Raw genomic sequence first — 14158 nt, 5'->3', positions numbered from 1 at the left:
GATTCAGGGATGCTTTTGAATCTAGTGGAGTGTCCCTTGGATCTATCTCTTTGTTTCAAGTGTGGGCCTCAGAGTTGTAACTTTCAGTTCCTGGGTACAGTGAGTGATCCATCTGCAGGCATTGTTGGCACCCTTTGGGTCTCATTGAGACCCTTTCTACACCTTGAGTCTCCTCAATAGATCTGTCCTGCACTGATACTGCAGTTGTAGGCTTCGTTTCTGATGTAGAAATATCTATCATTTCTATTCCAATAAGAACTACTCTTGTCTTTGGCCTGTTTCAGTCTGTCATATTTGATTTGTCTGATGCTTATTCAGTTGACATTTAAATCTGTTTCTGCCCTGCATTGAACCTAGGCTATATGTTGGCTTCTTTAGTTGGAGTATACTTCCATGCCTATGCAGTGCATCATCTTTTTTTGGACCTTGTTAGATATCCCTTAGTAATCAGAAAGAGAACCTTTCTTTGTCATATTTCAAAACCCACTCCCATCTATTCTGTCTAAATGGCCTTTTAGTACTTACTGAATGGCAAAATGAGTTTAACAGCTTAGGCCACCAGTTCTGTTACATTCTATCTATGATTTTCCCTGAAGAGAGGATCTTAAAACCTAGCATTATCTTTAGTATGGAATTTAAGTTAATTGGAATCATACATACATAAGCTCATCATCATAAGAAGGAAAACACTGTATTTAGAAGTATATTTTATGAGAAGATATGCAGAGGCTGCTCTGAGAAGGATAACTAGAGTAGCAAAGAGCCTGGAAATCATATTATATAGAGGAAACACTTGAAGGTAGTGGAGTTGTTAAATTAAGCCTAGTGGGAAAGTTGGGAACCACATACGCAGTTTTGAACCCAATAGTCATAGCTGTGAAAGCATCTTTTATATTTAAAAGATAACATGAATGTGTTTTTTACAGCCTGTTCCTTCATAGAAAAATATCAAAAATATACCCACTGATTTGGCAACAGTAAATCAAGACATGGACAAGGAGAAAAGCAACACAAAATCAAGGTAAAATAAGACAGTGAAATTAAAATTTCAATAGTAATGACTGGTGGTAAGCCATTCTGATAAAGCAGAGTGTGCATTGTCATGTGGGGGTGGGGATTGGGTGAGGGTGCTGGAGTTTAACAAACCTTAGGGAGTGGTTCTCAACAAGATAGGCAGATTAATACTGGCTCCTTCCCCAGACCAGTCTTGGATATGCCAAAAAAGTGAGAAAGGGAGTTGATGGAAATAAGAAGTTAACCAACAGCAGAAAAACCCCAGGAAGGCAAAAAGGTGGTTAGATATAGGTAGATGGAGAAGAGGTCAGAGAGATTGATATGCTTTCTTTTCTTTTTCACATTCCTGTTGGTGGATCAGCATCCACTCAGCAGGAAGAAAATAACAGAGATGAGGAAGTACTGGAAGATACTGACCTCTGTTTAAATCTCATGGGCTAAACTCATGCTCTTACTGTGTCCTTTCTGAAATCCGACCAAATGATCAAAATTTGGGATTGTGGGAATAAACACACAAAAGGAGGAGAGAGGAGACAAAAGCACATGGGAGCTACCAGTGTAGTTTTGGAAGCTTGGAAACAGGAGGATAAGTGATTACTGATTTTGCAGAGCAGACAGTGCAAACCTAAGGTGGCAGGGAGTGAAGCCCAGAAGTGACTGCTTCATCCCTGCCCCCACATCACCTCCCACCTGTAAGGATGCTACTAGATACTCAGGACTCCTCTCAAAGTGGCAGTGGCAGCAGCAGTGGCAGCGAAAGCAGTAACCTGAAAGTTTGTAGAAGCAGCAGTTAGAAGACAGATCCCCTTCCTTAATCTCACTCAGCCAAGAGAATGTTTCCTCTTTCATTCCAACAGACGAGATCCAGGATGTGGGGACACCAAACACAGCTAAGAGTATATTACTGTACCCAAATTATATAACCTTAGTATTCTTTCTCTGCTGGACTTTGAGAAAGCTCACAGCCAACATCTAACTAAGCACATTATCCTCTGGGAAACTGACCAGCCAACAAGAAAGATCTATATAGATAAGGCCAATTGGAAAACAACAAGCCTCAGATTATCCCACAGTGAAACCTACCAGTTGACAGATTCCACCAGTGCATGAAGAATGGTCTCATTGCTATCTTGGTGATGATTCTTAAATATGAAAGGATCATTTGACAGAAACTAAATCACAGAAGCCTGGAGAAAATACACTGTGTAGGGAGAAGAAAAGTTCAGTAACACCCAGCTCAAGCCTATCCTAGGTTGTCAGGAGACAGAAGAAATAACATTAGGAGAATAAAAAATAAGGCACCTGGGTGGCTCAGTGATTGTCTGCCTTTGGTTCAGGTGGTGATCTCGGGATCGAGTCCCACATCAGGCTGCCCATGGGGAGCCTGCTTCTCCCTCTGCCTGTGTCTCTGCTTCTCAGTCTCTCATGAGTGAATAAATAAAGTCCTAAAAAAATTAGGGAACGTTTGGGGAAAAATAGCTTTTAGAAATTATATAATAGCAGAAATGGAGATTGAGAGGATAGGTGAAAGATAAAGTCGAGGAAGTTCTCCAGAAGAAAAAAGGAAAAGGTAGAGATAGAAAGTAAAGATAAGAAAAAGGGATACATAGACAAAAAAAAATAAGATGCCTATAATCACAACAAATGCTAATGGGCTAGACTTGGGGGTGTGTGTATGTGTGTGTGTATTTTAAATGTCAAACTGAATTAAATGCATGTATGGAGGGATCCCCGGGTGGTGCAGCAGTTTAGCGCCTGCCTTTGGCCCAGGGCATGATCCTGGAGACCCGGGATCGAATCCCACGTCGGGCTCCCGGTGCATGGAGCCTGCTTCTCCCTCTGCCTATGTCTCTGCCTCTCTCTCTCTGTGTGACTATCATAAATAAGTAAAAAACAAAAAAAAAAAAAAATGCATGTATGGAAACATGTTGGAAAGCAAAAGGATACCAACAGATGAAAAGTAAAATGGTGCCTCCATATTCTCTTCTGGGTCATAGGGAACAATTACAAGACTTCACCTTTGTGGACCATAAAACTCCTTTGAACAAATTCTCAAAGCATCTCAATAGATCATATACTCCTTTATCACAGTAGACATCAGTTACAAGAGGTTAACTAGAAAACCACTCTACATTTGGAAATGAAATATAATGTCTGAAAACAGATACTTTTCTGAGTGACTCCCTCTGATGAAAGGAGGAAACCGTGTAGAACTAATAATAGAAAAGCAAGAAACAAAGAAGAAAGGAAGGAGCTGAACCTTCCCCACTAACCCTGTCACATTTAAGTGGTGTGGTATAGCTGATTCAGCTGCACAGAGAGAAATTTATAGTCCTACAACTTACATTAGCAAACAAGATAGCCTGTAAAATTCATGACCTAACAATCCATTGTAGTAAGGGGGAAATACTGAACAGAATAAACCAAAAAACAAATTGAGGGAAGGAGATAAATAGTATCAGAAATTAACAAAATAGAAATCAAAGAGAGAAAATCAGGGAGAGCAACAGCTGTCAAGTCAAATTGGCAGACCTTTGACAGAATCAACCAGGAAAAAGAAAGTCACAAGTGACTTTGCACAGCTCTAGGAAACATCACTTAGCATGTGTTCACTTTATATACTGCCTCCTAAAGCACAAATGCAAGGGGAGCGGAGTGGTGCCGGGCAGTGGCTCTATAACCATCACCAAGGAGGTGGGAAATGGGAAATACATCAGCACAGAACTATTTGCAGTTAAAAAGATGAGAAAATTGGGGCACCTGAGTGGCTCAGTTGGTTAAGCATCTGATTTTGGCTCAGATCATGATCCTGGAATCCTGGGATCGAGCCCTGAGTCAGTCTGCCAGGTTGCAGGGGAGAGTAGGGGCCTGCTTGTCCCTCTCCCTCTGCCCCTCCTCACTGCTCCTGCTCTTTCCCACTCATGCTCTTTCTCTTTCCCTCAATTTTTTTTAAGGATGAGAAAATTAAGTATGGCAGTTAGTCTGAAACAAAATGTAAAAGTTTTAAGAAAAGTATGAACAAAACAGGCTCAATAAGTAATAGGCAAGGTGAACTTTTAAAAATTTTTATTTAAGTTCTAATTAGTTAACATTTAGTGTTCTAGTGTTCTAGGTGTATGATGCAACAATTCAGTATCCGAATAACACCCAAAGTTCATCAGGGCAGTTGTACTCCTTAATCCCCATCACCTGTTTTCACCATCCCTCCTCATCCTCCCCTCTGATACCATTAGTGTATTCTCTAGAGTTGAGTCTTGTTTCTTGATATGCCTCTCTTTTGTTCCCCTCTACTCATTTTTTTTCTCAAATTCCACATATGAGTGAAATCATACAGTATTTTTCTCTGACTGACTTATTTTGCTTAGCACAATACTCTCAAGTTCCATCCACATCATTGCAAATGGCAAGATTTTGTTCTTTTTTATCCACTGAAATTGTTGAATTTGTAATTCTGAATCATGACTGCCTCCCCACCTACCCCTTCCCCACAGACCACACATACCAGGCTTAGGCAGATTTCCAGAGATTTTGAGTTTCTACTAGGTTTATAAGTTCTAACAGAAATTCAATAAATGGATAATTACAATCTTATACAGCTTCTTCCACAGAACAGAAAAAGAAAATATCCTTAAATTGAGCTAGGATTGCTTGTACAATCTTTTATATATATATGTAAGATAATTGATTTGAAAGAGAGAGGGTATGTATGCATGTACATGGGGGTAGGGGCAGAGAGATTTAAGCAGACTCTATGCTGAGTCCAGAGCCCAAGGTAGGGCTTGATCTCATGACCCTGAGATCACAACCTGAGCCAAAACCAAGAGTGGCACTGACTGTGCCACCAGTCAGTTTATACAATCTTCTAAGTTAGTTTCATTCACAACCTTAGAAGCAGAAAACCCTAAATAAGATATTAACCTACAGGTTACATTTGCATATACAAATGGATGATATACCAAGGTCAAATTGAGTAGCCTATCTGGAAAATGCAAGGTTGGTTCAACATTAGAAAGTGCATCAATACCAATAACTATTAATAGATTAAAGGAAGAAAAGCATTTGATAAAATGCATTGTCTCTTAATGATAAAAACCCGTGGCAGACTATATGATTAAGGGCATTTATCAAAAAACCTGAAGCAAATATTTTAACAAGACTTAAAAATATCCCTCTTAAATTGAGAAAAGTGATAAGGATACTTGTGATTGCCACTTATATGTGACATCCTATTAAAGGTCATAAGGCAATAAGACAAAAAGATGAAATGAAAACTGGAAGGTTTGAAAAAGAAACAAATCGTAATCAGTTATAGATGATTGATGTCTAAAAAAGTATAGAAGAATTTATGAAGTTTTATAATTAATAAGTGAATTTCATTTCGCAAGGCTGCTAGATTAAAATCAGTGTAAGTGAATTTCATTCCTGTAGTCCAACAATAGATTGAAAATTTAATTTTAGTTATAACTACCATTTGTGTAATAGTAATGAAAAATCCAGTACCTAGGAAAAATCATTTTTAAATTTATGTGTTTGACCTTTGTGGAGAAAACTACAAAATTTAATTGAGAATGCAACAGAATTTACATGGAAAATGAAAAGGCCGAGGATATGTAAGCCCTCTTTAAGAAAAAAAAAATCTGAGGTGTGAACCTACAGCTATGACAACTTTAAGCAATTAAAGCAGTGTGATAGGGCAGCCCAGGTGGCTCAGTGGTTTAGTGCGCCTTCAGCCCAGGGGTGATCCTGGAGACCTGGGATCGAGTCCCAAGTCAGGCTCCCTGCATGGAGCCTGCTTCTCCCTCTGCCTGTGTCTCTCTGCCTCTCTCTCTCTCTCTCTCTCTCTCTCTCTGTCTCTCATGAATAAATAAAATCTTAAAAAAAAAACAGTGTGATAGAAAAACAAGGATAGACAAAGAACGAGGGGTGGATAATTGTATACATTTGGAGTGATGCAGACTTGGTGTTACAGGTCAGGGAAAGAAAGGATGGGGATGTTCAGTAATGTGCAGTGACAATTGCATTATCTTACGGGGTGGGAGTAGGGAGAATTGGATTTGCCCCTCACATCACACCCCGAACTCAAGGATGAATTGTGAAAGGCAAAACTTTAAAACTATTAAGAAAAAGTAAGAGAATTTTGTCAAGATTGGAGTAAGGACAGGTTTCTGAAGAATAAACACAAATTGTAGATGCAAAGATAGTTATATTAAAGGGAAGAACGAAGACTTCATAAAGCGAGAAGGTGAGTCCAAACCAGAAGACATTTTCAGCACATATGAAATAACAACAGATTACTATATAAATTGTGAAAAGAACTCCTAAACATTGTTAAGAAAAGGTATATAATTCAGTATAAAAAATCAACAACAACAAAAGATATGGATTAGACATTTTAATGAAGAGGAAACTGGTCAAGGTGTTTATAAACCAAGGGACTCTGAGTGTTCAAGGGAGGAGAATTTAAGAATAAAGACCCATGAGCAAGTGTGAAGTTATGCTGTCTCTTTGAAGAGAAAGTTTGCCTTCTTATTCATGTGATATTTTTGTGCAATATATCAATAGGTAGTTGTGCCCACTGAGCAGCATGTGAGGATCTACAAATGCTGAATTTCCTCCATCTTACAATAACATGGTCTGTGGCATTAGTTAGCTTCAGGCATTGGTTTTGGATTCTGTTGTAATGAAAAGGTTTTCTAACATTTACAAATAGTTGGGTAATGTATTATGAGAAGATTTTGGTTTTGGTCTTGATAAGGGTTGGTGATGGTGGTGGTTTTATAAAGAGTAATATAGGAGTATTGAGTTTCAAAAAAATGTATTCTGACCTCACTCAGCTGCTAATTAGGTAACATTTCTTTATCTTTTAAGTTAGATGAGGATTCTTAAATTCTTTCCAGCATTAACATTTCAGTAATAGTATCAGACCTCTTTTGCATTTAACTAGACTCTCCATGTTTCAGATCGGCTTTTTATGTTATTTATTTATAAATTAAAAAAAAAAAATTTAAGTAGGCTCCACCCCCAGCGTAGAGCCCGCGGTGGGGCTTGAACTCATCACCCTGAGATCAAGACCTGAACTGAGATCAAGAGTTGGTCGTTTAACTGACTGAGTCACCCAGGTGCCCTCAGATCTGCTTTTTAAATTGTCTTTCAAAAAATTGCTTGAAGGGATAGATATTTTATTGTAGAGTATAAAGATTTAAACTTTAAGTTCTAGAGAATGTTAACCATAGTATCTTATTTTCTTTGTCATATTAGACTTCTAAAATACGAAGAGCAAGAGTATGAAGCTGTCATACCATCGGAAAGTGAACCAGCTAAAATAACAGAAAAAGAAACCTTGAAACATAAAACATTTAGAACGTTTTCTGTACCCTTGAAGTCAGAGGAAACAGAAGACATCTATCAAGATTACTATCCAGGCATGTCAAGTTTTCTTTCGTGGAGATGGAAAGTAGTTTTCATAGCATTAAATTAAGAAAACAAGTGAACTATGTTGAAATACTAGTCTACTTCCAAATTATCGGGACTTCACTGATTTCATTAGTCATAAGTTGGTGATATCTTCAGATACAGAGCATGTCTCTCTTAAAGGGAACAAAACCTAAGTACTGGTCATCATGGTAAAAACAGCAGCAGTGATACCACTGCCACGCCAAGAATGTCTGACATTTTTGGACCAACTTAACATCACTCTTTCCCACACACCCTGTCTTTCGGGGTTTGCATGATGGGAGGACCAAGAAGTTGGGCCGGGCCTCCCCTGAGGGCCTCAGAGCCTCCTGGCTGCGCTGTGACCTTGTTGGTGCCCTTGTCTGCCATGGCACGGATTCCTCCTCTGTGTGCCTTCATTGTCTTCTTCCTTCCACCGGTCCCAAATGCACCATTAACAGGATGTAAAAGCGTTTTTTTAACCATGTTTCCTTTTTTATCCAGCTCTTTTCTTTCCTCACTTTTATGAGGGTTGCCCTTTCGTCTCCACCCATGGCCCCCTTCTTCCTCCAGCAGTCAGTCTGTTAGTGATGTCCTTAACTCTTCCACTTCTCTGCTCCTGAGTTGACAAAACTTCAACTCTAGTCAGTGTGATTGTCAATGTTCTCTGCATTCACCCTCATACTGCTGAGCCTTTTTGCAGAAAACTTTCACAATCACGTGGGTTCCTTCTTTTTCCTGAGTCACAGTCTCCAGCATCAGTGGGACAGGGGGCACTGCCTGGTGCCCTTTTATGTCTCCTTTTAACTTTCCCTGTCATTCTTCACAGCATCTCTTTACACTGTCACAGTTTAACCATAAGCATTCTACTACCTGATTATGCTTCCTACTTTATAGAAAATGAAAATTAAAAATAGACGTAACCAAATGGAAACATCTAACTTGCAGCTCCCCGGCCCCATTTTAGTACTTGCCTCACATCTGGAGCTCCTTTTCTGCTACATCTTCAGGAATGTGAGGTCCATATGTCATCTCTCTCATCTTCTTTTTTAATAGCTCTTTTCTGTCTGTGCATTAATATGCTGTAGGCTTACGGCTCACCTGTCTTAAAATGACCCAGAAGCATTGTTGGGCCAATGCTCCCTTTTCACATGATGAGATCAGGCCTCTTGAAAGAGTTGCCTCAGCCTTCCCCTCCACTTCCTTCTTGTTCCCTGCTTGGGTGGGTTTGACTTCTTCATTCTACTCAGAAGACTGCAGTGTCACCAAATACCTCCACATGGTTAATTCCTTGTTAAAAGAATTAATTTGTACATAATCTTTCTTTACTAGACTAGTTTGCAAAATTTTATTCCTTTGACCACTTCCTTTTCTCTTGACTTTTGAGGAGACTACTGTCTTGGCTTTCTTTCTACTTTTCTAGCTGATCTTTTTTGTCTATTTCATGAATCTTTATTCCTCTGTCTGCCCTTTAAGTTGTTGTTTTTCAGATGTATGTGCAATTGCCTACTAATCAGTCTCTGTCTGAATATGAGTATGTTTGATTTTCAGAAGGAGCCTAAGAACTACTGGTGTACATTGAGCAAGGATGTTTTATCTGACAGATTAAAACAGAGGGAGTACCTGGACCTTACAGCAATTTGTAGGGCTGACTAAGCTTCCTTTCCAGCAAAGTGAAAAGTAAAAGTACTCTGGTCCTTCTGTTATTTTCCTCAGTAAAGAGGGCTCAGAAATACAAGACTGGATAGGAATACAAGAGCCAGGCAAAGCAATGACTTTTTGGCTTTGTTAAGGATGCAGGGCATCATACTATGAAGATAAAAACCAAGAAAGGTTTTGCACAGAGTTAACATGATTAGATTTTTGCTTTGCAGAGATCACTCTGGCTGCAGACTAAGGAATAGATTGGAAGGGAACAAGAATTGATAAGGAGCTCAGTTAAGAGGCTTTGAATATTCTGAAGGCAGGATTATCGATTAGGATGATGAGATGGTGAGAGAAGTGGTGTCAAAGATGATAGTTAGGTTTCTGGTTTGTTTGATATAATGAATAGTGATGCTATTCTCTGAGATACAAGGCCCTGAAGAAAGGTCAGGATTTGTGGGGTCTGGGGACGGATCAGGGTTCACTTTGGGGCATGTTGAATTTGAACTACCTTTGGTCCATTCTAGTGGGGATGTCATAGAAGCAGTTGACTCTATGTGTCTGGAGCTCAGAGAAGCCAGGGCTGAGATGATGCATTTGGAATAACTATAGGAGTGGAAGCTTAAGGCATGGCCATGGGTGAGATTGCCTAAGGAAAGTGTATGAAGTGAGCCAAAGAACTGTAGCAGCTCTGGTCCAAAGAAGGATGGCTGCAGTAGACACATGGGTTGGTCAGAATCAGGCTAGAGAGAATGATGAGCAAGAGGATGGGTGTGGGTATCACCAAAGCTAAAGGAAAAAATTATATCAGAAATGGGGGTAGGTCCTGGTTGAAGATGGTGATGTAGAAAGATTCTGAATTTACCTCTTCCCACAGACACACCAAATCTACAGCTACATATGTGGCAGTTTCCTCTAGAAAACACCCCAAAATTGGCTGATCAACTCCTAGTGATTGGGTGAATAAAGAAAAAAGCTGTGTCAAAATGGTTAGGAGAGGCCAAGACACAATCTCACTGTAAACCCTACCCACAGTGTAGCAATCCACATTCAGGAGGAAACTCAGAATCCTGATCTCCCTGAGGAGCAAAGAGTTGGAACCCCTACATTGGTCCCCTCAAATTTTAAGATCTATGCCTGTAAGATGAGCTCCCAAAACAGCTAGCTTTGAAACCCAGGGCTTTAATCTATGAGACCTACAAAGCTATACTGAACTGAAAAACAGTTCTTAAGGGCTCATGCAGACTTGCCACCCCAGAGCCTAGAACACAGACAGGTGGGAGACTAAAAAGTTCCCAGTTGTTCAGTGAAAGAAGCCTATTTGTCCTAACTCTGAGGGTCTGGCTTCTGAAACACACACCCAAGGGCCCACTGAAATGCTTTCCAAGATGGAGGCTGGCAGATGCCATCCTTACCCTCTCCCTTGCTCCAAGCCACCATTTTCTCCCAGAATAGAATATATACACTCATCTGGCACCCTGATTTTTGTGACCACCACCTTTGGGATACCTCTTAATGGCCTGACTGGTGTCCAGAGGTGCTTACACTCACAAGTCCCGTAGGCCTGTAATAAGGGGAGAAAGAGTTCTTAATTGGCTCCACCCAGGGCCCAGCACACACAGAAGACTGAGACACACCCCAGGTTGTTCTGAAAAAGGTCTGTTGGCTTGTCCTATAGCTTCAGCCTGCAGAGCTGGCCTCTTGTTTGGCTGAAGTGCTGTCTGGGGACAGAGGCCAATGGGCACCATCTTGGTACTTTCCTTCTGCCTCATTCTGGGTCCCTGGAATCTCCTGAGGAGGGAGCTTGTGCACTGATGCTGCACCCTGATTTTTGTGTCTGCCATCCAGGAGACCCTTTTGAACTCCTGGCTTTGGTAACCATGGGGTTTGCACGTGTGAGTCTGCTGAACTGTTGCAAGTGGAGAAATAGTTCTTAGTGCCCATCCCAGGGCACAGAGCAGAGATAGCATACTGAGGTGTACCCACAGTCTGTCAGATTAATGTTGGGGGGGGGGGTGTAGGTTAATCACTTATGTCCTAGTATGAAGGTTAAAAGATAAAAGTAGTAAAAAGAACCATAAATGCAAAGTTTTGTTAATGGATACACAGGATAAAAAGATGTAAATTGTGAACATCAAAAGATGTAAAATGTAGGATGGAGGATTAAAAATAATAGTTTTAGAATGCATTCAAACTTATGTTGCTATCAACTTAAATAGATTGTTATAAGTTTAAGTTGTTTTATGTATGTTTCATGGTGAGCACAATGCAAAAACCTATGTAGATTCACAAAAGATAGAGGGATGTAAGAATATGTTGTAGAAAACCATCAGCTCACAAATGAAGAGGGCAAGAGAAGAAGAAAGGAACAAAGAAATTATAAAACAGCTGGAAATCAATTATCATTAATTACTTTAATTAATGAAAGTTACATAAAACAACTTAAATTTAAATGTAAATGTACTAATTCTCCAGAAAGAAGATCTAGAGTGGCCAAATGGATTTAAAAAAAAAAAAAGACCTAGGGATGCCTGGGTGGCTCAGTGATTGGGTGTCTGCCTTCAGCTCAGGGTATGATCCCAGATCTGGGATCAAGTCCCACATCAGGCTCCCTATGAGGAGCCTGCTTCTCCCTCTGCCTATGTCTCTGCCTTTCTCTCTCTCTGTGTGTCTCATGAGTGAATGAATGAATGAATAAATAAACAAACAAGACATATATATTTTTTTAAGTTTATTTGAAAAAACAGCACAGAGGGAGAGGGAGAACAGTCTCCCTGCTGAGCAGGGAGCCCAACCCAGGGCTTGACCCTAAGACCCTGAGATCATGACCTGAGCCAAAGGTAGACACTTAATTGAGCAACTCAGGTGTCCCAAATGAGACCTATCTATATATGGCTTACAAGAGATTCACTTTAGTTTGTACAAACATTCACGACTGAAATGAAAGGATGGAAAAAATATTCCATGCCCATGGAAACCAGAAGCTGTGGTCATAATAGACTGTAATAAGAGACAAAAAAGTCAATATATAATGATAAGGGGGTCCATACAGGAAGATGATATAACACTAGTAAATATGAACTCAATGTTGGGGCAATTAATACATACTGACAGACCTAAAAGAAATAGATAACAAGACAGGAAGAGTAGAGGACTTTAATGTCAATGGACAGATAGATCATCCAGACAAAAAAATAAAATAGAAAATCCCTCCTACAATAAGGAAACATTGGTCTTAACATGAGAGACCAGATGGATTTAACAGATGTAGTAAAACATTTCATCTAAAAGCAGCAGACTACACATCTCAAGTGTATGTAGGAAGGACATTCGCCAGGTTACATCATACAATGGGTCACAAAACAAGTCTTAATAAATTTAAGCAGATTGAAATCATGTCAAGCATCTTTTCTGCCACAATGGTAAAAACAAAACAAACTAGAAATAAGTTCCAAAAAGAACACTGGGGAAAAAAACAACAAAAAACAACAACAAAATACCCGAGACAAATAAATATGGAAGTACCAAAACTTACAGGATACAGCAAAGTAGTTAGAAAAGGGAAGTTCATAGCAGTGCAGGCCTACTTGGATAAATGAGAAAAATCTCAAACAATTGAAGTAGAAAAAGAACAAAGCCAAAGGTTAGTAAAAGGAAAAGAATAACAGATCAGAGCAGAAATAAATGAAATAGAGACTAAAAAGACAATAGAAAAGACCAATGACACTAAAAGATGATTCTTTGAAAAGATAAACTTGACAAACCTTTAGCAAGAATCACATAAGTGTAAAAAGACTCAAATATAAAACGAGAAAGAGGAGATGTTACAGTGGATACCATGGGATCAGAGGCACTATAAACAATTATGTGCCAACAAATTGGATAACCCAGAATAAATGCACAAGTTCCTGGAAACCTACAACCTACCAAAACTGAATCATGAAGAAATAGAAAATTTGAACAGAACAGTCACTATTAAGAATTTGAATCGGTAATCCACAAACAGAAGTCCAAGACCAGTTGGCTTTACTGATGAATGCTACCAAACATTCAAAGAAGATTAATACCTATCCTTCTCAGATTCTTCCAAAGGTAAGAACACTTCCAAACTCAGTTTACAAGCTCATTATTACCCCGATATCAAAATCAGACAAAGTTGCCATAGGAAAAGAAAATTACAGGTCAATATCCCTGAGGAACATGCAAAATTTCTCAACAAAATATTAGCAAACCAAATTCAACAATACATTAAAAGCATGAAACTCCTAGGAGAAAACATAAGTGGAAATGTCCTGGATGATTGGTCTTGGCAGTGATCTATTTTTGGATTTCACATTAAAAGCAAAAGTAACAAGCAAATACAAACAACTGAGACTATATCAAACCAAAAATCTGCACACTGAAGGAAAACAGCAAAATGAAAAGACTATGAAATGAGAGAAAATATTTGCAAATTATGTATCTAATAAGGGTGTCATATCCAAAATATATATAAAGAACTCCTACAACTCAATAGCCAAAAGAAACCCAAACTAATCCAACTAAAAACAGAGGACCTGAATAGACATTTTTCCAAAGACCTGCAGATGGCCAAGGTAATCATCAGGAGAATGTAAATCAAAACTGGAATGAGCTGTTTACCTCACACTTGTTAGAATGGCTATTATCGAAAGATAAGAGCTAGTGTTAGTAACAATGTGGAGAAAAGGGAACCCTTTGTGCTCTGTTGGTGGGAACATAAGTTGATGGAAGCCACTGTGGAAAATGGTATGGAGGTTCCTCAAGAAATTAGAACTACCATATGATCCAGTAATTGCTTTTCTTCATATTTATTTAAAAGAAATGAAAACTCTCAGAAAGCTGTATTATATCCCCACATTCATTGCAATGTTACTTCCAAGACAGAAATAAACTCTTGATGGATGAATGGATAAAGAAGCTGTGATATGTATACACAATGGAATATTATTCAGTCATAAGAAAATGAGATCTTGCCATTTGTGACAACATAGATGGGCCTTGGCAGCATTGTACCAAGTGAAATAAATAAGTGAAAGACAAAGTATGA

At 39.1% G+C, this 14158-nt stretch overlaps 1 protein-coding gene across 15 annotated transcripts in view; it reads left to right on the top strand.

Moving 5' to 3' along the window:
* Positions 1 to 14158, top strand: part of DNAH14 (dynein axonemal heavy chain 14) — a 475011-nt gene that overhangs the window by 159361 nt on the left and 301492 nt on the right. For all 15 annotated transcript variants that reach the window (XR_007411998.1, XM_049112476.1, XM_049112477.1 and 12 more), the window contains exons 2-3: positions 927 to 1021; positions 7273 to 7436. Coding sequence is in view for 14 of the 15 variants with exons in the window: in XM_049112476.1 (XP_048968433.1) it covers positions 990 to 1021; positions 7273 to 7436 (196 nt within the window). In the remaining variant the exon portion in view is untranslated. The remainder of the gene's footprint in view (positions 1 to 926; positions 1022 to 7272; positions 7437 to 14158) is intronic.

The sequence above is a fragment of the Canis lupus genome, chromosome 7 (assembly GCF_003254725.2).
Source record: "Canis lupus dingo isolate Sandy chromosome 7, ASM325472v2, whole genome shotgun sequence".
Classification (NCBI taxonomy): domain Eukaryota; kingdom Metazoa; phylum Chordata; class Mammalia; order Carnivora; family Canidae; genus Canis; species Canis lupus.
Note: the sequence above shows the minus strand (reverse complement) of the source record. Positions and strands in the feature narration are given on the sequence as shown.